Source organism: Cololabis saira, chromosome 4 (assembly GCF_033807715.1).
Source record: "Cololabis saira isolate AMF1-May2022 chromosome 4, fColSai1.1, whole genome shotgun sequence".
Classification (NCBI taxonomy): domain Eukaryota; kingdom Metazoa; phylum Chordata; class Actinopteri; order Beloniformes; family Belonidae; genus Cololabis; species Cololabis saira.
Window position 1 is genome coordinate 23,841,015 of NC_084590.1, and position 24,670 is coordinate 23,865,684.

The 24,670-nt window shown below is 40.5% G+C and overlaps 1 protein-coding gene across 4 annotated transcripts; it reads right to left on the bottom strand.

Annotated features, from left to right (window-relative positions):
- Window positions 1-461: 461 nt before the first annotated feature.
- Window positions 462-24,117, bottom strand: stard10 (StAR related lipid transfer domain containing 10). Of its 4 annotated transcripts, none has more exons than XM_061719213.1 (8): window positions 23,842-24,117; window positions 23,456-23,594; window positions 23,193-23,376; window positions 9,313-9,460; window positions 9,100-9,203; window positions 2,553-2,670; window positions 1,974-2,026; window positions 462-1,468 (listed from the first exon to the last, which is right to left on the bottom strand). In XM_061719213.1, the coding sequence occupies exons 3-8, from the start codon at window positions 23,349-23,351 to the stop codon at window positions 1,262-1,264; spliced, it is 789 nt and encodes a 262-aa protein (XP_061575197.1). In that variant the 5' UTR covers window positions 23,352-23,376; window positions 23,456-23,594; window positions 23,842-24,117; the 3' UTR covers window positions 462-1,261. The 4 variants fall into 4 exon arrangements, with proteins under 4 accessions (XP_061575197.1, XP_061575194.1, XP_061575195.1 ...); XM_061719210.1 differs by having other exon boundaries at window positions 23,193-23,353; window positions 23,446-23,594; XM_061719211.1 differs by having other exon boundaries at window positions 23,193-23,353; window positions 23,456-23,585; window positions 23,842-24,116.
- Window positions 24,118-24,670: the final 553 nt, after the last annotated feature.

Consider the following 24,670-nt stretch of genomic DNA (forward strand, 5'->3'; position numbering starts at 1 on the left):
AGCCAACCCAGCATTGACAATAATGGTCAGACACCCTGCTATAAGTTACTTCCTCTGTGACATGCAAGCTCCCCTCATTCTGTGCTGCTCTTTGTTGCAGAGTTGATCTCAGAGTTGCCATGCCAACAGATTTGGGGATTCCTAATACTGATCTAGGCCACTGCGCACGCATATGCTGCACGTGCATGGATGCATGCAGTCAAATTAACACACACACAATCGTATACTTTTGACTATAAAAGATCATCAGTGGCAGCTGCACGTTATGTTTGCATTACATAGCAATAGTTTTAAATACCGTCTTCACAAATAACCTGTAAATGGTTACGGATCAACCAATTTATTTGGTCAATGATTCTTCAAACAGATGCAGAACAAACCCAACCCAAACAAAATGAGATAGGGGAAAAAAAAATCCCCACCAAATTCACATATGTAGAAATAAAGACCCAGATTACCAGTTAAATTTGAAAACCTCTGTAGGAATCTGTTTAATATTTAAAGTCTACATACATTCAAACATCTCTCAAATAGTAATAGTAGAGAGTGTGTGTGTAAATCTGTGTTTTCAAGAGAAAAAGGTATGACATTGGAGTTCCAGCTGCCTTCTGCACATTTGCATATTTATTATGTGCTTACAAAATGTGATGGAGAGACACAAGGGACAGAGAAAAATAGCCAGAGGGATACAAACTGTACCTGTACATGTTTGAATGCGTCGGTGTAGTGTGCACTGTGTCTGTATGTGTAACTTTAAGAGGTGAGATTTATTTAAAGAAGTGTGATTTTGACATCCAGCAATATCACAAAACATAGTTGGATAGTTAAAACCTGCATAGGTCCCAATAAGAAAATGTTGATATTTCTGGAAAAAAAAAAAAAAAAAAAAAACACATTTACGGATACTTTCCATTGACCAAATTTCATTTATTGACCTGTTTAAATAAGTATTGTTTAATTGCATTGCAAGTGTGTGGGGGGTGTGTGAGTGGATCTTTGTCGCATGTGGATGTATTGATATGATATATGAGTACGTGACTGAATGGGTAAAGTACGAGTTTGCATTAATGCAGAAATGCTGACATGCATGTTCCCCCAACTGGTACACTTGCATATGCATTTCATGTATACGGACGCAATCTTGTATGCAAATCCACACACATAATTACAAACAGAATCACACACATAAACATATCATTATGGATGTTTATCAGGTATTTATGCATCCCTGAATTGCTGTTTGTGTGCGTGCGCGGTTCTGCTAGTCGCTGTCATCTCTCTCATGGGTCTCCGTCACCGTGCTCTCATCAATATTCTCCAGGCTTTCTGCGTGCTGGATGCTCAGCTCTGACATATTGATGGTGGGTAATGTTGTCTGTTCTGGGTAGAGCCAAGGCTTGTGGCTAGGGTTATGTTTCCGCTTCCACTCCGGATACTTCAAGCAGGCTTTGCTGATTTTTTTCATTGCCTAGAAAAAGCGCAAAAGGCAAACAGTCAAAGGAAGACAAAACATATGATAGGAGAGATTTGTGTTGAGCTTTAGCAAACTCAGGAAAACAGAAAAGAAGGTAAAGGAGTGATGCCAAAAAAGCTTGCCAATGGTCTTCCTTCAGATAAGGCGCACTGCAATCAACTCAAAAAGAAGTGGAAAAAAAATAATATTGGACATCAAATCAGTTCTGCAGGGAAAAAAACAAACAAACAAAAAAAAAAAAAAAAAAAAATGGATGAGTGGCGGGATAAAATGAGGGACAAGGAATGGTGGTAAAGACGTAGTTCTCGGCAAGGACAAAGTGTTTGTAGAGAGCCTTAAAGCAACACCAGAGGGTGACTGTCAAGGCCACAAGGAAAATGAAATTCCACCGCTTTCTGGAAATATCAGGCACTGCCACAAATTTCCAGATTCAAGACAAAAAAAACCCAACAACAAACGTATCACACACAGGGTTGATGTTGACATGTGCATGACTTACGCGAGGGCCAAGGAATTGGGAAGACTTGTTGACAACCCACTTGGGTAATGAACCTGTAAGGAGAAGCAGAGTGTAAAACGGATGAAAGCATGACAGAATCAAAGTGAAAGAGGAAGATGAGGACTGGAAAGACAAAGAAGGATTTCAGGTTCGTTTCCTTCATGTCAACAGCATCAAAGTGAACTTGCTACTGACTGCATTCACACACAAACACACACTAAGCAGGTAATTGCAATTTACATAATCAGCGATTGCATGCAACAGAAGAACAATGAAGTTAATGAAAGGGTTACAACCTAAACAGAAAATTAGAAAGGGATAAAGAAGAAATAACAACATGGCAAAACAGATATGAGGCAGTGAAACTGGCCGTCTATAATTTGGTTACTATGACAACTCATTTTGACATAAAGTCACAGGACTGAATAATTTATACAGCACAGAACATGCATTAAGCACTTGTATGACTTGTATGTGGAGTGCCACCTTCTTTTTTTATGTATGTCTCTGCTCTTATTGAGCTTGTGTGTTGAATTGCTTCGGTGCGCCTGTGCTTTTGTGTTGGCGTGCTTCATTTACCTCGTGGATCTACCTGGGCCATGTAAATAAGGGTACAGTCATTAGGCCCCTGGCTCTGGATCATGTAGCCAGTCTGAATGGAAACAGCTCGCACCATGTCCTTTTTTGGAGGGTATTTCTATGAAAACAACACACATACAGTACATTTATACAACAAACAAGATATGGATTCCCTGATTCTGTTATTGTGTTTAACTAAATACTCTGGATAGTAGTTAATGACATGCGGCTGAAGTTGCTTCTTTCATGTTTCAACGTAAATGCATTTCACACACTTCTACAAATGTTAGTTATTAATGAATTTATACATGCACCTACAAACTCACAAGCTGAAATTCATTATTTTCTTGTATTAGTTTAAAATGCATAAATTAGTCTGTTGTGACTGCCCCTCAAACAGACTAACCCCTTCTGTAAAATTGTGTGAAAAGCGCAATTTACACCGAGGGTTAACAGCAAGTAAGAACAGTTCTAAACAGATGGCTCAATGCTCAAACACAAATTCATTGCTAAGGAGAAATAATGTTCACAAAAGCCTACACTTGTCTCCTGAGCAACGTCACTGTAGTCAAACAACTTAGGAAGTTCAACTTTCAGAAGAAACATCCTGCTAGCTATTCTGTTTTCCAACACTACCTAGAACAGTACACACTGTCCAAAATTAATTTAGTGCAGATATGTACAGTTCTTTATTGTTTGTTTGTTTGTTTTTTTAAATCAATTTCCCTTTGGGCATTTAACTATTTTGAATTTAAATATATTCATGTGTTGGTTTAATGCTAACAGCCCCAATATTGCTTAGACAATATAATTGCTGTTATGGGAAACATTCTCTAAATTCTAACTAACAGACTTTTCATGAAACCTATACAACTTAACCACATAGTCAAACAGTGTAAGGAAGTTTGTTTATTCAAAAGTCTGATAGTTATTACCGGTGTTTTAACAATGGTTTACTAACACTGAATGCTTGCAAAGAGTGTGTGTGTGTGTGTGTGTGTGTGTGTGTGTGTGTGTGTGTGTGTGTGTGTGTGTGTGTGTGTGTGTGTGTGTGTGTGTGTGTGTGTGTGTGTGTGTGTGTGTGTGTGTGTGTGTGTGTGTGTGTGTGTGTGTGTGTGTGTGTGTGTGTGTGTGTGTGTGTGTGTGTGTGTGTGTGTGTGTGTGTGTGTGTGTGTGTGTGTGTGTGTGTGTGTGTGTGTATAAAAATATATCTCCCTCTAAAATTCACCCCATGAGCTGAAATTTTCCAACACCCGTGAGGCGAATAATGCTCAGAAAATGGATATTCCCAAAGGAATGAATGGATCTCTGGATGGTATCAAATGAATGCGCAGGAGCGAGTGGAGATCACAAAAATTCCCATAGAAATAAGTAACTCGGTTATATCACACAAGTTCACAGAAGCAAATGGAAATTATTTGGAAAAAGACAGCAGGGTAAACACCAAAGGATACTTTTGTGTTTTATATTTTGAACCCCTTACAAACGATGAGATGTGCACTTTTAGGCCTGAAGGGATATAGACTATGCTAAGTGTCAACAAGCTAACTTTTGGAGGCTGGCTCCACAAGTGACTGAATCTCCATTTACCCCAAGTTAAATGTCCAGCTTTGCAGGAGCAATAAACATTTACAGTGTCTGGTTCCAAAAAGAAATTTGGTGTCAATACTAAGATATCCACACCTGTTTATTTGTTTCAGATATGCTATATGATGTTAAGGTCATGACAACAAATACATTCTTAGTCTTTGTTTCAAATCAGCCTTTTTGATGTCACGAATCTCACTGGAAGGGTGTTCCAATATGCAACTGATCTATAAAGTACTGTCCTCTTCATAGAGTCAGACTTAGGTAAGGGTAACATAATCTGACCACTGTTCGCCCCTCGAGTGCGAACTGTGGGGGAATTCTTTTTTTTTTGTACCACTTCTCGTGAATTTAAATAAAGCAATACATTGTTTTTATACTATAAAAAAGGCACAGACTGTTGATTGGCAGTGAGCTTAGCCAATGGCTATTTATTATACCATCCTCATCAGTCATCATGCTGCAAAGCTTGGCAATCAGCAGTTTCTACTATCCCAGAATCAGCTAAACACGGCAGTCATTTTTTTAACCCCCCCCCAAAATCATGCTGCAAATCCATGCGGGTTTGGCTGAAGGAGCTACTAGCCAAGCCTAACATTGACATAAGTTGATCGTAACCCAGCTTATTTCCTGGACCTGTTTGTTTCGCCTATTTACAATGTGGCTCTGTGCAGTATGAGGAAAAAAAAGCTTCAAAAGCACTATTCAGAAAGGCTATGGGCGATATCACAGATAGTCTATCCAGGACTTTCCCTGTAATTGGGCTGAATGTCACCTCAAAAGTTTCAAGCTTCAAAACACTGAAATATGATTAGATGATCAGAATTTTCCAAAAACTGATCTGGAAGAGCAAAGAGTAACTTCTAATATGAATTGTATTCAAGAAGAAGCAAATTTGGGAAAATTAGTTTTGTACAGAAATGCAATAAAACATTTTTACACAAAGCCTTTTGTCTAAATGGATTAAACTGCTGCCATTTCCAGACTTATTTCTGGTGTAAATCTGGTCCATGCTACACTATAAATACCACAGCACTTGAGGTCACATACACTGTCACCTTACGTTTTACTGCTGGCTCCTATGGCTGTACATTTATGACAATCATTCACGATCATGAAATAACTGTTAGCAGATAACAGAAATTAGCACAATGCAGAGCGCTAAAGCACACGGAGCAGCGGCCATCTTAAAACTATTATAAAAAAAAGGTGGAATCTCACATTACTTCATTATCTTTTACCATCTATTCAAATTCAATATTTTATTAATCCCCAAAAGGAAATTGATTTTCCAGTACAGCCCATCCAGGAGAACATAACACATGGGTAGACAGGTGCCTGAGGCTGCAGCCAAGTGGTCCACGCAGCCTTTTCATTAGGTGAGAAAGGGATAACACAAGAAAACAAGAGGAAAAAGAGGCATCTCCCACACCAGGAACTGTCAGAGGACAATGTGAGCTTACAAAAAACACCTCAGCACAATATGCAACATACTCAGACAACATCATACCGAAAGAAAAACTTGAGACTAGCATGTGTAGGGGGGGGAGGTCCCAGCACAAGCACCAGGGGGAGCCAGCAAAGACAGTGAAACGTACGCTACTAAGAACTGCACTTCTCTTCCAATGGGTTTCATTGTAGGAATTTCTGTTGACAGCACAATGACAACTTTCTTGAATCATCTGCACAGTTCTGGCAAATCAGATACAGCATTGGCCCGGTTTCCCAGATCAGTTAAGTAGCTCTTAACAGCGAAAGACTTCTTTCACAGGCTCCTTAAGATGGTTTGAAAGAAGTCTTTCGCTGTTAAGAGCTACTTAACTGATCTGGGAAACCGGGCCATTATCATTCTCTAAGCAAATCAATTTTTTTTCAAGTTGACAATGGTATATTTAGAATATCCCTCCAAATACTAAACACACCCAGAAACTTTATGTCAAATAGACACGAGTACTTGATCAATTAACGTATTTTCCGCACTATAAGGCGCACCTAAAAGCTTTTCATTTTCTCAAAAACCGGCAGTGCATCTTATAATGCAGTGCGACTTATATACGATCATTACGGTCATTTCTGTTACTGTAGTCAGGGAGATTGTGGGTACTGTAGTTTGTGTTGCCAAAGTTACGGCGCTAAACCGGCAGGAATCGTCACAGTCGTTCAAGACAACAGCAGCCACATCGACTCGCATAATGGCGACTATGATGAGAATGAGCCGGGGCCATTGGATGCCGCACTCGCCCAGCTGTTCCATTCCAACACGGAAGAAGATTTTGAAAGATTCGGGGATGGGGAATGAACTGGAAAAGTTCCCCTCCGCATTTGTTTCGGGAGTGAACAAAGTTTTTAGAAAGCTGCTTTTTATTATATTTTTTGTTAATAAAGTTTGACTTACAGTACTTTTCTTCTTGTTTTTTGTTTGTTTTTTTTAGGGCCAGAGCACTTACAGTGCGAAGGCCCTATTGTATCTGTAGGAATTTCTCTTTTTTTTTTTTTTTTTTTTTTTTTTCTCCAACGAAATGAGGGCCTTTTTGCCCCCCTAAATGTGCCCCAAAAGTCACCAAATTTTGCACGCAAGCCAGGCCTGGCGAAAAATGTGATATTTAATGGTTTGCATTAATGGGCGTGGCCATTTTGAATTAATCGTGTAATTTTGGCGCGATTTATGCCATTCCTTCGGCAGTTAATACGGCCCGAAGCTTAAACGGTGTGTTATACATCAAAATGTGCGTCTCCATCCTGCGATGACACGCATTACTTTTCTCAGTCAAAAGCGTTACCGTGGCAACGCTAGACGCCAAAAAGCGCTCAAGCGCTCAAGCCCCACAATACGATTGATGTACATGCACGAAAATCGGTACACACCTTTAGCTTGTCGTAACTTGAAGAAAAGTCTCTTGGCGCCATGGCTGAAACTGAACAGGAAGTCGGGCATTTTGAATTAATCGTGTAATTTTGGCAAAATGTATGCCATGCCTTCGGCCGTTAATACGGCCCGACCGTAACGTGCACCCAGGTGTGTTATACATCAAAATGTGTGTCTCCATCCTGCATTACTTTTCTCAGTCAAAAGCGTTACTGTGGCGACGCTAGACGCCAAAAAGTTTTGTCCCCAAAATGTGGATGAATCAAGAAAAAAAACAAACAACAATTATGGGTCAAAAACTAATAATTGAGTAGCTGATTTGGTCCAGCCTGGACCAAACTTACCATTGGTCAAACTAATTATTATTTTTACAAACAGATTTGTGGTCATCTTAAAAGGGGAAAAAGAGAAAAACAGATTCAATGGATCTGCTAACAAAGGACTAACAATCTGCACAGATTTATGTTTTGCAGAGAAGCAAAACACAGTTACTACAAGAGCTGAATGGCAGAGGCCAAAGACTGGCTGCTGAAAATATTTGTAAATGTTCAAACAGCAGCTTATAATAACCATGACAAAGATGAAGTTTACATCTTAAGCTGTATTTTACAATTACAAGCTCTCAAATTCTTACGACTTGGAAGTATTGATCTTGCCTGTTGACAAAAGGTCACACACATGAAACACAAACAAAACACACAGAGAGTCTATTATGTTCATAATTGTTGCAGGAATGTGGAAGGCAAGGCTGAAGTCAACAGTTAACAGTCACATGAGAGGCCTTATACAATGTTTATAGAGGGATACGTGAGCAAAACCAAGAAGAAAAGAAGACAAGAAGAGACATTAAAGCCTACCAGACAGAGCCAGGCGTTCAGCTGAAATGGTTTAATTTAAATCAAAATTCACAAGCATTCACTTCAATAATTAGTTTATGGTTATTCCAGGGAAAGTTGGGAGAATTTTCAAATTTTTTTTGTCTCACATGATACCAGACTGAGTATTCTTTGGACTGGAAATTTGAGAAAGCAAGATTTACTCTTAAACATTTTATGACCAGGCAATCAAATAAATCAGTAAATCTGGAGAAAATTAAAGTACAACTTTGTGTATTATTAAAAAAACACTTTATATTTGCAGAAGATTTCACTATGGTCCCACATGAAAAAAATAAAATCAAATCAAAGTCATCTGGCTGCGTCCAGTGCTATATGCTAGAATCCATGAGGCCCAACTAAAAGCCAATCATTGCTCCTTCTACAGTTACCACAGTTGCCGTTTTGACTTATCTGCACCAACTGTACATGACCAGTTCAACCAACAAGAAGGAGCTTAGGAGAGCTGACTTCTTCAAAGTCCCAAGTTCTGCTTTAATCTATACTGACAATCATTTGGTTGTTTTATGCTGTTGGCAGGTGTTGAGAACAAACTTCCGCATTAGACAGCCTTTTTTTTTTTGGTTTGTCTTTAAACTCTAGACAAGAAAAATAATGGCAGGCTAAAAGCAGAGGTATTAAGGCTGATTGCAAACTGTCACAAAAAAACACAGTCTCAAGTGTTCTCTTATCACCATGTTTGTTTTCCTGGTTTTTCAAATTACCCAAATTCTCAGAAAGCTCAGTCGGAAGCAAGACTAAAAACACACGCTGTTCAGCTGATTCAAATTAATGACCCCATACTTTAACTGAGGCCCTGCTAACAAAGCACATCTACTGTATCATTATCTCACCTAAAAGCTTCAAGGGGACGACAGTGCTTCCTCTGTGAAATGGTGCCAAACTGTCTCTTCTTTAATGAGCTGCTTTTGAATAAGATAAGTGGAATTTTAAATGACCCCTAAGAGCTTTGTTTTGCCGCCTCTACAAAAAAGAAAAAAAGATTCATACACCACAATGTCCATGCTAAGCTGGACCAACCTTTCAGCTCAACATGCACTCATTTCAAAAAAGGCCGTTTGTTACATGACGCTGCATTAACATTCCTGTGCACCTTAGAACACAAATAAAAGGTTAAAAAGGGATGAATGAATCAAAACCCAGAACTGAGAATATGTAGACCCTCTGTGTCTGTGTGGGTGTGTTTGCGCATACTCACTGCATGCTTGACGGAGTAGTTCATAATGATGTAATCTTTCCCTATTGGAAGCCAGGAGCGAAGCGTGATGACATCACGGTTCCGAAGAGGTTTCGGACATTTCCCTTAAAGAAACATAACAAAAAAAACAACAATATAATCTCGGATTGCTTACACAACCCCAAATAAAATTTTGGAATACAGAAAGATTTATTATCCGATTGTGCAACGTACATGAGTAGTAACCGACATCTGCATTGACTGTAAGTTTTCCAATATCGAAGGTCTCAATGACATTCGAGTCCCATTTCTTCCTGTATTCGATGTCATGGAGGACATCGTACATCGTCTCTGCCGACACGTCCTTACATGCCATGCAACACTGAAAGAAAAAGGGAGAAACATTCATTTTTAGACAATTCAAAATAAATAAATAAATAAATAAATAAAAGCAAAGTGACTGACTGTACCGAAAAAAACTGTAAACATTAGTTTATTGAATGCGTTAACCCCAACCCAGATCGTGCAGCACCCCACATTTCACAGTGCCACATGTAAAATGCAAGAGCTACAGAGTTTTCCCGGTGTTCAACAAAGAAATAATAAAATCAAATCTGACGAATTTATCAACAATGTGAAAGAGAACATTTACAGTTCAGCTGATCACATATGCAAGCAGAAAATAGAGGGAGGAGCCTGCAGAGAAAAAGAGCAACTGATGTGGAAATGTTCAGACATCAGATGGTGAGCGTCAGTGCGAGTAAGTGGAAATATGGTTGGTGTGCGTGTGAGAAAGAAGAAACAAGAGGGCCAGACCACTGACCACACAATTCATTTACAGAAAACTGCACATACAACTTGCATGGTCTACAAGAGTCCATCTGTGTCTTGGGTCTAAAGACAAACGGAAAAAACGGAACCTGTGCCCTTTTAGGCCATACATTCCTTATATACCTCTGGGGGTAAAAGGCTTTTGATAAAATTTAAGTTTTATTCTGCAACCCAGATCTGTTCAGCTGATTCAGCAAAATATAAAAGTAGCCTAGTATCATTTTATACATCCACACCACACACAGTTTGTGTCTTGATGTAGGTGAGGCACTCATTCTTGATTGGTACCACGGGGACTCCCCACTGTCTGGAGTGGATAGCTCGACTCTGGAGTATAGGTGTTACTACAGTTACATTGCTGGCGGGGGTGTCCTCATAAAGAAGAGGAGGAAAGGAGAGAGTCTAAGGGAAAAACATAAGAATGACTAAAAGCTAAGGACAGAGCCGTGATGGACTAGAAAGACAAACCAAAAAAAAAAAAAAAAAAAAACACTCGACACTTGTTGGGAAAAAAAATTAATTTGGGGAAGAGCAAATGAGAAAAAAAAATGAACCAAGCCTGTCCCATATGACTTTAACTCCCAATACAAATTAGTCCAGAAGGTCTAAATCTCAATCTGGGCTGTCTTCTGTCTCTTGTTCCCTAAAGGATTAATTTGGGAAAATTATCAGCAGCTCCACATTTGGATCTAAAACTCCACAAGGCTCCTATCAGACTTGAACACTAACAGTAGGAGGCATGTGATGAGCTCGCTGTTGGTTGAACAGCACAAACTGTGCTTTGACAATTTAAAATGATCAAACATTAGAAATCCACCTTTAGATCTGGATCAATAACATCCTTGACTTGCTGGAATGACTTAACCTTCATATCTGTTTTTAAATACCATATAGACAAGGTTGAACAAAATATCAAATGTTGGGACTTTGAAACCTTATTATCTCTGACAAATATACAACCATCTGATTTCTTATTGATGCTCACTTTCAAAATCAATCAACATTAGTATTAGATTGCATTAGAGCACATGTGTAACCATGGGAAAAACTGTAAAGTCACCTGCAGTACTATATTTCTTTCAATTTAGCATGAAAGTGTAAAAAATATGAAAATTATCAGCTGGATGACTGAAGATCAACTGTTAATGTACATAAGAATACATCCAAATAGTAAGTGTGTCTTACCACAGCTATACTAGCAATACTAGCCATCAACACACATAGCATCAGTGTTGAACAGTATGTACAAGTCATGGAAAAGCAGGGCTTTAAACGCAGCACTGGACTGTGAACAAATATTATTTCACAAAATCCTGCAAATGCAGGAAATCCCTGCACAAATTCAACATTGTACAATCATGTTCACAACACAGGGAGTGTTGAATGTACAGAATTGCTGCAAGTCAGACCAACGTCTGACCAGGCACGCTCATTCGAGCCTTAAGTAAAAGGCTGTTGCAGCATCTCTGTGTAACATATACAGACAGGCCTGATTGATGTGAATATGAAGCCACAAGTGTTAGAGCTTTAGTGCCTCAGCAAGTAGACCACGCTTTCGTTTCTCTGTGTTTCATACAAGTGCTATTCAAGTCACTTCCTGCTTCAGCAGCAGATGAGACTTGATGGATGCAATGACTGCCAGAAGAGTGTTCAAGAGTCACTGTTCAAAACAACCAGGATTGGTGCACAACCAACAAAACTGACGATAGTTAGTCATTCACTCCTTTAACCAGAGCTACACTCTCTCTTGATAGCTCCGCTGAGCCAGTGAAAGATGCCTGGTGCTTCCACCACAACGTAGCGTGAAATCAGTAGCCAGACTCTTTTCCTCCATTGTTCCCCGATGGTGGAATGACCTACCAAACTCTGTCCAATCTGCAGGGTCAATACCGACTTTTAAGAGCACCCTAAAGACTCAGCTCTTTAAGGAGCATTTCTGCATCTCGTAAACTTCTCTGCTCATCTGAATGAGTTAGTGCTGAGTCATGCAAAGATCTGGACACATTTTCTGACAAAGCTGCATGCACTTATGCCAAGATGATATTATGGTTGTGAGTGAAAACGTGGTTTTCCTGTATAAAGGAACTGTTCTGTTGGGTGGGAAGGGAACACAGAAAAAACAAAAACAACCTATCATTAGCATGGCAGCACCTGTGTCCACCTGGACTCTCAGCAGTCTGATCAGCACTTATCCAGCTGTGCTATGAGATTTCTTGCTTGTGTTCTCTCAGATGTCAGTCGCTTTGAAAAAGAAGTCTGCTAGTCCGTGTCTTCTAATGATTATAGTCCGATTGCTGTTCTGCCTGTTACTTAAACATACTTAAATTATCTGATTGGTTGAATGCCTTTGCAGGGACAGTCTCTTCTGCATCTGTTGATACTATTCCCTGGAGATAAAAGTTGAATGGAGACGAATTAGACTAACTCTTTTACAGAAAAATAAAAAAGGCTTTCGGATAGCTGGCCGGACTAGGGGCCATCAACACCCAGCCTACAGTAGGGTTGCAAAATTCAAAGTTGGAAACTTCCCATGGGAATTAAATGGATTTTATGGGAATAAACCTAAATGATAAAAAGGTTCAACTTTAACATGGATTGTTTTTAAATATAGTTGCAGAAAATATATTTTTAGCATAGTCTTGACTAAAACAACCAGATTTCATGCAAATACACTCGAAAGTATACCATTCCTCCATCATACTCAAAAAAGCCTTTCTCAGACAATGACCTAAACTAGGTGAACCAGTTGTCCTGGGATGACATTATGTCAGTAAATGTCCTATTTTGGCTTGTAACCCATTTCTTCAAAAATGTTCCTTTATGACAACCATACAAATATTTGGGCTCTTTCTTGAAGGTATGCGTGCTTGCTACAGGTGAGTGAGTCCTTGCTCTTTAGATCAAGTATTCAGCCTTAGGTCAAGGCACAGTCTAACTGGGCCTACCGTACACCTCGGAACAAAAGATACTGAAAAGGCTGAATTAAAATTACATCCCCAAACACAAAACCCACGCTCAAAGCAGGGAAATGTGCAATGAGTACCGACAGCAGACAATAACAGAGATTGAAAGCAGACAACCTAACAGCACAGGAAAGCAAAGCAAAGGAAAAATACATTACATGGTTATAGTAGATCTGTTTCAGACATTTTTAAATAAGCGTTATACTGATCAAGAACATACAAGTCTTATGGAATTGGTTTTAATGTGGAAGAGGAAATGGAGAGAAACATAAAAAGGGCAAGTTCTCTCTAGCATGGGATGGCTTGGTCACTTCAAGAGATTTAAGTAAAAGTGCAAATAAGGCTATAAAAAAAAATTGTAAAATGAAGTTGAACCTTAAGTGTGTGCCCACAGTATCATATAAAGATGATAAAAGCAAGCACTGAACTGGTTGGTATTGACACAGAAAGGTCTGAAACCATCACAATTAATGTAAAGCTTCAGAATTACAATAATGTCTATTGTCACACACCTATTAGTACAGTAACTAAAGAGTTCTTCAATCAAACTGGTCGGCTGGGGTTTGGACTCAAACACATGCATGTGAAACTCAAAAACCCAGAGCAAAGTTCAAAGAAGAGAAAGAGAGAACCAGAACCTTCAAAGCAATGAGGATGTTGTAACCCTGTTGTGGAGACAAATGATATTAAAACTTCCACCGAAGATTTGTGTCCTGATTTTTGGACCATTTACTCCTCCACCTCTCTCTTCAGCTCAGAAGGAGAAGCTGAATGTTCTGTCTCCAGTTCCAGCTTTGTGGACTTATTTGGACAGGATTTAGAGTTTTATAGCTGCCCCGCAAATAACTCTCCTCCGAGGGTACACTTAACCGCGGGTCAGGTCTGATGTCAACAGAACTATCACCGGTGGTAGGGATTTGTTGACCACGTAACCTGAGTACAACCCATCAGGGTAGGTTTTTATTTATTTTTATTAATTATTATTTTATAAATAATCTCATTTTATAAAATAAAGTAGAGACTATATTTGCAAGATGAGTAGTTGGGGGGGGGGGGGGGGGGGGGGGGGGGACAAAGAGATCTGCAAGCTACTCTGTCTCAGAGGCGAGGACGCCATAAACCGATGTATGTCCGGAACCAAACCAAGTCGGAGCTTTGCAAGAAGCAGAACCCGGCCAAAAAACGGTCATCTCGATCTTCATCCATCCTCGTTTTGAAAATTAAACCTGTCTGACGGCATATAAATCTTGCTGATGTAGGGACAATACGTCATTCTACATGCTCACAAAGGCTACTCCCATGCCTCCGGACTCGCCTTCCCTCCCCTCAACTTGCCTTCAGGCACGGGGTGGCAAATAACACGCCTTGCGTCTATATTACCCAACGCACGTTCAACACGCATTCATCAGCCAGCGATAATAGCGGGAGCCAATCTAAGAACACCTTCTGCTTCTAGTGTGGCTCATTCTGTGCCGAGCTGGGGGCTGTCACCAACACCAACACCAGCTTTACTCACACAACCCCATGAGTGAGACGTCTCACCGGCCAGTCCTCCTCACTCAAGCGAAGTGAGAAGAGGTGCTTATTTTTAATGATGTTGCATCATAGCACAAGTCACTTATAGGATGGTGTCACATCATTGCGATGACCAGCCAATGAGGTTTGCCGTAATGAGATAAATGTTTCTGAGGAATAAACAAGGGGGCGTATCCCATGGCGACACATCTCACTCATGCTACTCCGAGAACCAGGGTGACATGAGTAACCTCAAATTTTTCCCCCCGTGTGCACAGCCTTTGTCTGAATAACAAATAACAGCAATACCATGATTGAAGATAGCGATTTCTCAACCACTCCGTCTCGTCTGCTATTGACGAGACAATTGAGGTAGAGAAAGGTGCTGAGTTAAAAACCACTTTGAGTGTGAAGAATGACTAGTCTTCTCTCTTTCTGACCGCATGATATGATAGCGGGACTGCTGTTTCAGCAAAGACGTTAGCCTCTAATGACAAATTTCAACACAATGGGTAAACGCAAACTGATATTTCAGCATATTTATCCAACTGTTAAGCGGTGCATTTTAAACCAAAGGTTGTGCCTCAACTTAATCAAACGTGGGGTGACAGTGAAAGTAAGGAGGCTAAATTCATTCATTAATTCATTAATTTTTCCAAACCTGTTTCACTCCTATTTGAGCAACAGCAGCTGCAGCAATGTCTTTGAAAAAAATAATTACTAGTATTATTTTTGAACATCAAAGCATTAAAAACAAAGAAACTATTAACTGAAAAAGAAAACATTTGAATTTCAGGAAAAAAAATTGCATTGTAATCTGACTATTTTTTTTATATAAGCAGATGGTATTTTGAAATGGAAAAAAAAACCCCACCACCAACAGTAGGCCATGGGAGACATTGGCCTGTTAGTAAACAAAGAGGCACTCACTTTGTTTAAATGAGATTAGTGATTGTATCAACCGATACTATTCTCTTAAAGCTTACACAACACAAACAGCTGAGCAACACAATCCAATACTCAGTTTTACCCTTAAATGAATCTGGGAGTGTTAAGATAAAGTTTGAGACGCTGAGTTGGAAAATGTGAAGCGCAGAGATAGTTATCAGTTTCAGCTGCTTTGGTGTTAATAAAAACGATTCCCAAAAAAAGAACGGTTTGACAGGTGCAGCCCACTGACATTTTTCTGCACAGTCTCAAGAACATGGAGAAGATTTACTCTGGGAGAGATGGACAGGGTCATGGAAGGTCCTTAACCCATCAGCTGGAGTAGTATCTGCTCCTTTGAGCGAGGAGGAGCAGGGTGTGCACTACCAGAGCCCTACAAAATGACCTCCAGCAGGTATGAATGTGTCTGACCAAACAATCAGAAAGACTTCATGAGGGTGGCCTGAAGGCCTGACATCCTCTACTGGACACCGTTTCCACTGCCCAACACCGTGGAGCTGAATTGGCATTTGCCGTGGAACACGAGAACTGGCTGGTCCGCCACTGGCCCCCTGTGCTTTTTCACATCAGAACCGGTGACAGACATGAAAGTGACTGTAAAGGCCATGGACAATGTTATGCTGCCTGTAACATCATTCAGCATAACCAGTTTGGTGGTGGGTCAGTAACGGTCTAGGAAAGCATATCCATGGAGGACCTGGCTAGACAACAGCACCCCGACTGCATTTAGGTATCGGGATGAAATCCCTGGCCCTGTTGTCGCGCTGATTTAGTGGGTCCTGGTTTCCTCCTGGTGTACAACAATGCCCGGCTTCATGTGGCAAGAGCATGCTGGAATTTCCTGGAAGATGAAGGAACTGATACCATTGAGTGGCCTGCACACTTGCTTGACTTAACTCCTATGATTATGTTTTGGGCCATCTGACACTACCAGGTTGCCAGATCTGGCAGGAGATACCCCAAGACGCCATCCATTGTCTCATTAGGAGCATCCTCCGATGTTGTCGGGCATGATTACAAGAACACGGGGGCCATACAAACTACTGAGTACCATTTTGAGTTGCTGCAATTACATTTTCAGCAAAACAACCCTGATGCATCATTGTTTTACTTCAGTTTTGGGGGGGGGGGGGGGGTGTTTGAATTCAGCCCACTGCATGTTGATAACATTTCCATCAAATAATGAGCCATTCTTATATTTTTTTTGGCCAAGGTTTTATCCAGTCCAAGCAGTATTAGATATCCAGCCTGATTTATTCCCCCCATTGAGATCTGATGTGTTTTCAAAGGGTTCCTTAATTTCTATAGCAGTATATATAACAGTATATACTGTACACAGTGTATACAGTCACACACACACACACACACACACACACACACACACGCACACACGCACACACGCAAATTTCTATTTTCCAGACTCCTCATTGTAGAACAACAAAACCAGAGTATCGTATCATAGGTGTCATATTTAAACGACACTGCGTCTGTGTGTTTGAGCAGCTGATTGGAACATGAGGTCAGAAAAGACCAATGAGAACAATGGATGTTCTTGTATCCACAGGCAAACTGAAATAGGAGGAGGAGGAAGAAAGAAAACCACATTTTTAAAAAGGTGAAAGAGGGCAAAAGACATTTGGTAGAGGATGAAAACACACAGCAAGTGAGTAGAAGTGTGCATAATTCTATTAAACTTGACAAATGAAGCGCTGAGACAGGGAAGGAAAGACGCAGGTGAAATAGAGTTCAAACAGATACGGAAGCCAGAAAAGACAAACGATAGACTTTTTTGTTTTTTCATCATGTTCATATAAAACAAATCAACTACCCACTCAGAATACCCACTGACCTCCTGGCCCAGCTCATCCAGCCCACTACACCCACATTTCATTCTCTCCTTTATTCCCTTCATGACACACTTGTCCTCTCAGTGTCACTATTCTTCCTCAGGCAGCCACCCCTCCCCCTCCTCATCTGAAACTTGTCAACCCTGATCATGTGCTTATATGGCAGCTGATACATGATTGCCAAAGAAAAAAAAAACTTCAAAAAGATGTGTATGTTATTCTGAGCCTTGTATCTCTTTATCCAGTGATGGTATAGACAGGCAGACAGACGGGATCAAATAGCAACATAAACCATTACATTTTAAGGTCGAGCCACTTTTAAGTTCAGTGCAAGGTTAGGTTAATATGTCAGGTTGTGTCAAAGTAATATTAAAATCAAATATTCACGTACTGTATATCCGGCCCAAGACCTCCTGTTATGCACTAATCTTTTCAAATGAGTTCAAAATAAGCTGATTAGAACAGCTAAAGACCTCCAAGAGACTCCTCTTTTCTTCCTCATACAACTGTTACTTAACTGCTGATCTTAATAAAAATGATAAGACAAAGGGCTGAAAACAGAGCATCTGCCCACATCTTACAATAGAACTGGCATACTTATCTACAGTTATCCATTTATAGAGATTAAGATTTGGCACATAGTAGTTTAGGTGTTGGCGATGTATCCAGTTAATTCGGATGAACTTTTGTCTTTTCCTAAAGCAGCTTTATTCATGTGTGAGCGTTCCTGTGCAACAACAACCTTGACTAATGTCAGCTGCAATGGCTAAACATGATGAAATATTTAAGAAAGGTGGTCATGTTACTACCTCTGTGACAGCGAAATGGAAGAGAGGTGTGTTGTTTCTGATAGGTTTCCGTTGGATCGGTTTTAGGTCTGGGTTTTGAGCTGGTTTTTCCTTTGGCAGCATGCAGAGGGACATTTTCACTCTAAAAAGATGAACATCCATCTTAAGCCATTCTCAAAATCAAATATGTGCTGCATGTACAACACAGTACGCAGCATGTACTGCATGCAGGTGTGACAGCTGCTGCTAGTGTGCAGCATACCACTGTTTTGGAAAGAATAATGAATAAACTATAACTATTCACAGCAGCAACTGCATCTGGTCATGTGACTGCTCTGAATGGCCTCCACTGTAGTAGTGCATTGGATAATGGGAAATAATATGCACAGTGGTGGACGTTTTCCTGGAAATGGCAAACCATCTGGGTACTTTTTGCATGCTGCAGATTGTGCACTTGTTCATGTACTGTATACTTATTCTTCTATTTTAGCAATATCAGGCACCAGTAAAAACCTTAAACAGTATCCTTTGGTCAGAGACTTTCCCATTTGGGTAAGCTTTTTTCCACTCAGCAGTGGCTATTATTTTCTGTAAAGATCAGTTATGTGGCATGTCCAGCTTGAAGTGGCCCTGTGTACAGATACTCTTTCAGCTACTGTTGGCCTCTTAAGGCACATTTCAACCAACACCCAAAACTTAAACAACCCAGGGTGTATTTTTTGCTCACAAGGGATCTAAAAGATTATTTCAGTCTTGGTTATTTTGCATTTTGAGGTTTAAAGTGCACGATAGATTAGGCAAATTAAGTCAGCTAAAGTGCCGCACGCCTCACTTCAACTGGTCACATAGCAGCTTAAAAGGCTGCATTGTTGCGCGTGTGTTTTATAGACACAATTACAGTACAGTAAGCAAAACCATCTAAACTGCCTGACACAGACACATGCATTGTGTTTTTTATTTGGAATCATGTTCTGACAAATGATTTGATCAGGATGATAGTGATTGCTGCCGAGACACTCCTTACTGATGGGTATTTCAAAAGAAATTATTGCGGTGATAATGAGACTGGTTAATTAGCCCACTAATGATAATGATGATAGCCAACCCCCTCTCCCTCTCTTTTGCACTCTTTTGGATATACATTTTTTCCGTACTTCATTGAATGTAGAGTGAGCAAACACGACAGAGAGAAGTCTAAAAACTCTAACTAATCATCTGCAAAGATGCACTATTCCATCCATAAATAGAGGAGCCATTACTGATTGCCCGCCACTCAACACACGTGCACAAACATGCACACCAACTACCATTGACTCTCATTGTACAGTTAATGTCATCACTTGCATAGTGGAGCTCTATGCGCGACCAAGAGAAGAGCTGACACAAACGATATTGTAAAATACAAAAATCATGCTCTGGTTACTGTCACATTTGCATAAAGATAATAGTGGCAGTTCCAAGCCCTACCCAAACTACAAACATGTTTACTTTCAACTGTTTGCGGGCTGCAGCTGTCACGAAGAAACAGACCTCTCCTATATGATCTGTATGCAGATCCCTACCCTCTGCATACACAGGAAGGGCAGACAATATTCCCTGGTAATGCAAACATGATACAGTTCTGCTGTAGAACACACAGGAGATCCCTTCACTATGAAACCTGGCTAATGGGTTAAAAAAAAAAACAACCACCAAACAAAAAGAAGAAGAAATGGTTAAAGAGGCAGGGGGTTTGGTGCCCACTGCTCAAGTAGGAAATACTCATATGCAAACAGTCACTTGCACTCGAGCACGCACACCAAAGCAAACAACTGGCATCTCTCTCACGCTCTTCAGACCCGGATACAGCAGCAGGAAAAGAGGGCAACGTCGACATCTCTCTCACAGTTTACTTACTGATCTCACCAAAACTGACGTAAAGATTGGATTACTGTCAGCTAAAGTGAGACGTGAGCCAACAACTGACGCCAGAAAAGGAAACTCACTTGTCCACTGGCAAAGGGAGTGCCAAGTGTGACTTAATAGTTGTTTTTTTTTTTTCTTCAATTAACTGATTGATTTGAATAGTTTCCAGAGGGTTAAAGGTCTCTGTTGCTCCCTCCAAGGATTAAAGTTCTACTACACTTTACACTAATGTCTGCACCAACCATGATCCAAAAAAGACACACTTTGCAGAAAGTGTGCTGTAAGGACAGTTTGTATGGAAGCGATTTTTTTTTCCTTCCTCAAAGACCTTAAAGGCTAATACTGCATTATTGATGCATATGGTCAGATGCAGATTATGTTAGATGGTATTCAGCAGCATTCCTGAGCTGAAACTGGTGCAGTCAGTGTGCTGATCATGCCTCAGGTCCAAAGACGAATATACACACACTTGGAGCAAACCGTCATGTCAGCAGTTTAACTGATGTAGCAGTTTACCTGCCGCATACTTTCACATGCCTGTCACATTATCTCTCCCAAACAATTGACCAGAAATGATTAGCTTTCTCAACCAGCAGCACACCATCAATGACAACTGTGCTCTCATGTAGTTGCTTCAAAGTTCATCAACAACAAGAGCCAATCACGAATAATCAGAGCCCAAAAATAAGGAACTAATTAAAGCTCCTGTGTACAACTTCCATCCTTCCTTCAGGCTATGAAAGTAATTAAACAACAACTATTGATGTGCACAGTTTGGAAGTGGTGAGCCAAAAGTTGTAACTGGATTATTGTCAACAGCCACATATTTCATGTAGGAAGAGAAACAAAAGCAAATGGCTCCAATTAGGGCTGGCTCTGTTGTCTTCCAACAAGCTATTAGGTCTTGATATTGGAGATACAGAAGTTCAAGAAAGGTGCAAAATCACCAGTCAGTCAAGGAGCTCCACTTGCAATACTGTTGGTCAATTCCTATTTTTCAATATCTTTTTAAGTCTCACTGTCTGACTGTTGCAGGGAAAACTAAATGCAACTGAAAATGAATTACAATCTTTATCTAAATTCAAAAAGAGGAAATTTCCTGCAAACAGAGACCAATGTTACTCATCCAGCCAGGCTTATTTTGCCAAATAACAAGTTGTGGCTCTTGGAAAGGGGTGTCCTTTGAGTTTTCACATTTAAAGGGCTTGTTAGTGTGAATATCTAAGACACAGGCGCAGTACACTTCAAGAATCTGGGACAAATACTGCTCTGCTGGCTCTGTGAGAAAAAAAAAAACCCCAACAACAACAAAAAAACAACACAATGATCTCATGACCACATATCAACCAAAGCGTTGGGAAATATTGTAAGCTCCGCTTCTTATTAAGTCACAACGACAGGTGTTTCTTCAAATGTCTTTTTCGGCTGTGCCGCTGTGTACATAAATCTACATTTGGCAGTTTACATGTGTAAATTTGAACAGCATCAGATACAGTTGTGACAACTGGATCAGGCTGCTCTGGATCAAGAGGGACACCACAAGAATCCTTTCACAGGCTGATTAACAGGGTAACCTTAAGCGCTCTTATGGTTTTTTTGTATGAAAGAAAAGGGGGGAAAAACATATTACATTAGTGTCCAAGCTTGGATACAATCGGTTGCCCCAAAACAAGATCTGTCTCCAGCCCTGTTAGATGCTGAGGAGTCCCTGGGAGGACACTGGTCCCTCCAGCCCCTAAGAGGTCAGAAGCCACTGTTCTCATAGTGGGACAACCCAGATAAATGGGGAGGGGTGTGTCAAGAAGGGCATTCGAGCAATTTCATTTCCTTCTTTTAAGTAAGAGAGAAAAAAAATGTGTTTAAGTTAAGTCACCATCTTGAGTATATGTTCAGCTCTTTGGTGCAACTCTAGGTCACGCTGCTGAGTGTTAAACGGGTGATAATCTGTATGTAAATCCTTTTTTAGGATGCAAACAAGGTGCAGCAATAAACTTCTCACCACTGACAAGCTTCTGCATGGAACCTTGAATATACTTTCACAAACAGAGGACATTTCTCCTGAGCAATAAACCTGCCTCCTCAGATTTCCACTTGCTCTCACTTCCCTTCAGAGTGGGGCATTTCTTTAAGAGTGCACCTGGGTCTACTTGGCCTCAATATTATGCACTTATAAAAACAGAAAGTCTTCACTACTCTATAGTTTTTTTATACTTCAGTCAATGGCGGGCTAATGCTTACAAGTGGACAATATAAATGATATTCAACAGCTTTTCCATTTGAAATGTGCTTTTGCTGGGTTCAAGAGTCCTCTGCAGCAAAAAAGCAGTTGGAGCAAGTCAGCACTTTAGATCTAAAGGGAATACAGATAGTGCAGCAATGTTTTATTTCTCCCCATCCCTTTTGTGTCGCCGTGTTAAGGCTGATTTATGGTTCCACGTTACACTAACGCAGAGAATACGGCGTAGGGTACGCGGCTCTGCGTTGATTTAACGCAGAACCATAATTCAGGCTTCAGTGAATAAAGTCTTCTCCCATTTAGTTATTGTAAAACATATGCATATATATCTTGAAACCCCACCAGCAGGGGCGTCAATTGGGTATGGCAAGGTATGGCAGCCGCCACACCTTGGCTTCAAGGGAAAATGTAAATGTTTGTTTTATACATTTATGGAATTACTCTTTTGTATTAATACTATATTAATACTATTTGTATTGATTATTTTATTACTTAATACATATAGAATAACTACAAATGCAATTCAGAACAACATGATCAATTTCACTAGTTATTTTACACTGCAAAAACTCAAAATCTTAACAAGAATATTTGTCTTATTTCTAGTTAAAATGTCTAATTTTTAGTTAAAAAAAAATCATTACATTTAAGACAAGACTCAAAAACAACCAGATGTTTTTGCTTGTAATGAGAAGATAAATCTTGTCCCACTGGTAGATTTTTCTACTTATTTCAAGTGAAAATTTACTTGAAACAGGTGAACATGGTCAAATAACAAATTATCTTTCTGATAATGACTCTTGTTTTAAGTGTAATGAGATTTTTTTACTAAAAATGAGACATTTTAACTAGAAATAAGACAAATATTCCTGGTAAGATTTTGAGTTTTTGCAGTGAGCGAGACTGCATTTGAAAAAGTTCCAATTTTCTTGACCACACAGATAAGCTACATAGACTTCTGTGATGAGTATTTGCTGGACGTGTTGATTGATACTCTAGTTAAGTTCTGTGACTCGTAACCTTGCCATACTTTAGCTTTGACTGAATTGACGCCACTACCCACCAGGATAAGTAGTCTTACCTTCATTTTGTGGATGGACTTGCCCTCCTCCAGGGCTTGGGTCCACACCGTAATGCTCCCTTTGGTGTAGGTCAGAATCCAGCCGTCTTCGCACAAACACTCCACCTTGAAGCTGGCGAAGGCATGGTCGTCCGGGATGGTGACGGTCTGTGCAGACATGGCTTTCAGCCAGGGGGGGAGACTGCTGGTGAGCACCAAACCAAAGCAGAGAATAAAGACCCGGTGAAAGAGAACAACAGAGCCGACAGCCTACCAGCAAATACCTCCTATTCTGCGGGAATAAGTTGTCTAATTCAATTTCCTCCGTGCAGGGAGCTTCCTCTGGGCCGCACGGCGTCTTGTGGGGGAGTTGTGTGTGTTCGGTCCAGGCAGGTCCAGCCACCGCAGTCCAGCCTGCACAAACTAAAAGGCTGATTTATGGTTCCGCGTTACACCAACGCAGAGCCTACGGCGTTGGGTACGCACCGTACGGCGCGCGTTGCCGCGTACCCTACGCCGTACCCTACGCCGTAGGCTCTGCGTCGACTTAACGCAGAACCATAAATCAGGCTTAATGAAACAGAGGTGCAACCACAGCCCGCACAGGTGAGCGCCCCGACTAAACCACAAGAAGTGGCCGAAAACACTGCGATTGACAGATCAAATGCACCTTTTAGTTAGTGTCGGCGGTTGAATAAGTTTATGTCGGTCCTCAAAAACAGCCCCTCTTCTGACAAACCATATGTTTCTGTTTGTCACTCCGCGTTGCGGTCTCTTCCTATCCGTATCCAACCTTTCCTGACTTTCCCTCTGCCCCTCCTTCTGCTTCTCTCTCGGGCTGTTTTTCTTCTGGCTTATGAGGATTTGAAAAGGATCTCCATCGCTGCTTTGCTGCTGTGGCAGGTGGCGGTGGAGATGCGGTGAGAAGAAATAAGAGGAAGAGGAGGAGGAGGAGTAAAGGGAGAGGTGGAGAAACCGGGCTGCACAAGCAGGTGACGCAGCGACGGCCACCTCCCCGTGTTACCTTCACATGCTCCTCGGAAAGCGGATACTCCTACAGGTTGACGCGTTGCGTTATGAAGACCGTCTTCCCAATAATGATTGGAAGACAAAAACGTGTTCGCTAAGTAAATTTAATGATAAGCAGAGAGTAATTACAAAAAAATTGTTATACTCTAACTGATATGTTGGATTAAAAAACAAAACCATCAGATGACACGTCAACTACCAAACTTAAAGCAGTAATTTCCGAGGCAGAGGTTAAATTTACAGTGGCAGGATTCACTTCATTGAAGTATATTGGAGTCTTGCAATTTTATTTTTGTAATTTTGTAATCTTACTTTTTCTCTCATACACGTGGAGTCAGCTATCAGTCACAAAAATGTGTATTCACAACTTGTATGAAAAATTACAAAAGCACTGTAACATAGTAAGTGCCATTGTATTCTGTATGCCATTTATCATGACATATTCTCCCTGGAACTCTCCTATTCTCATC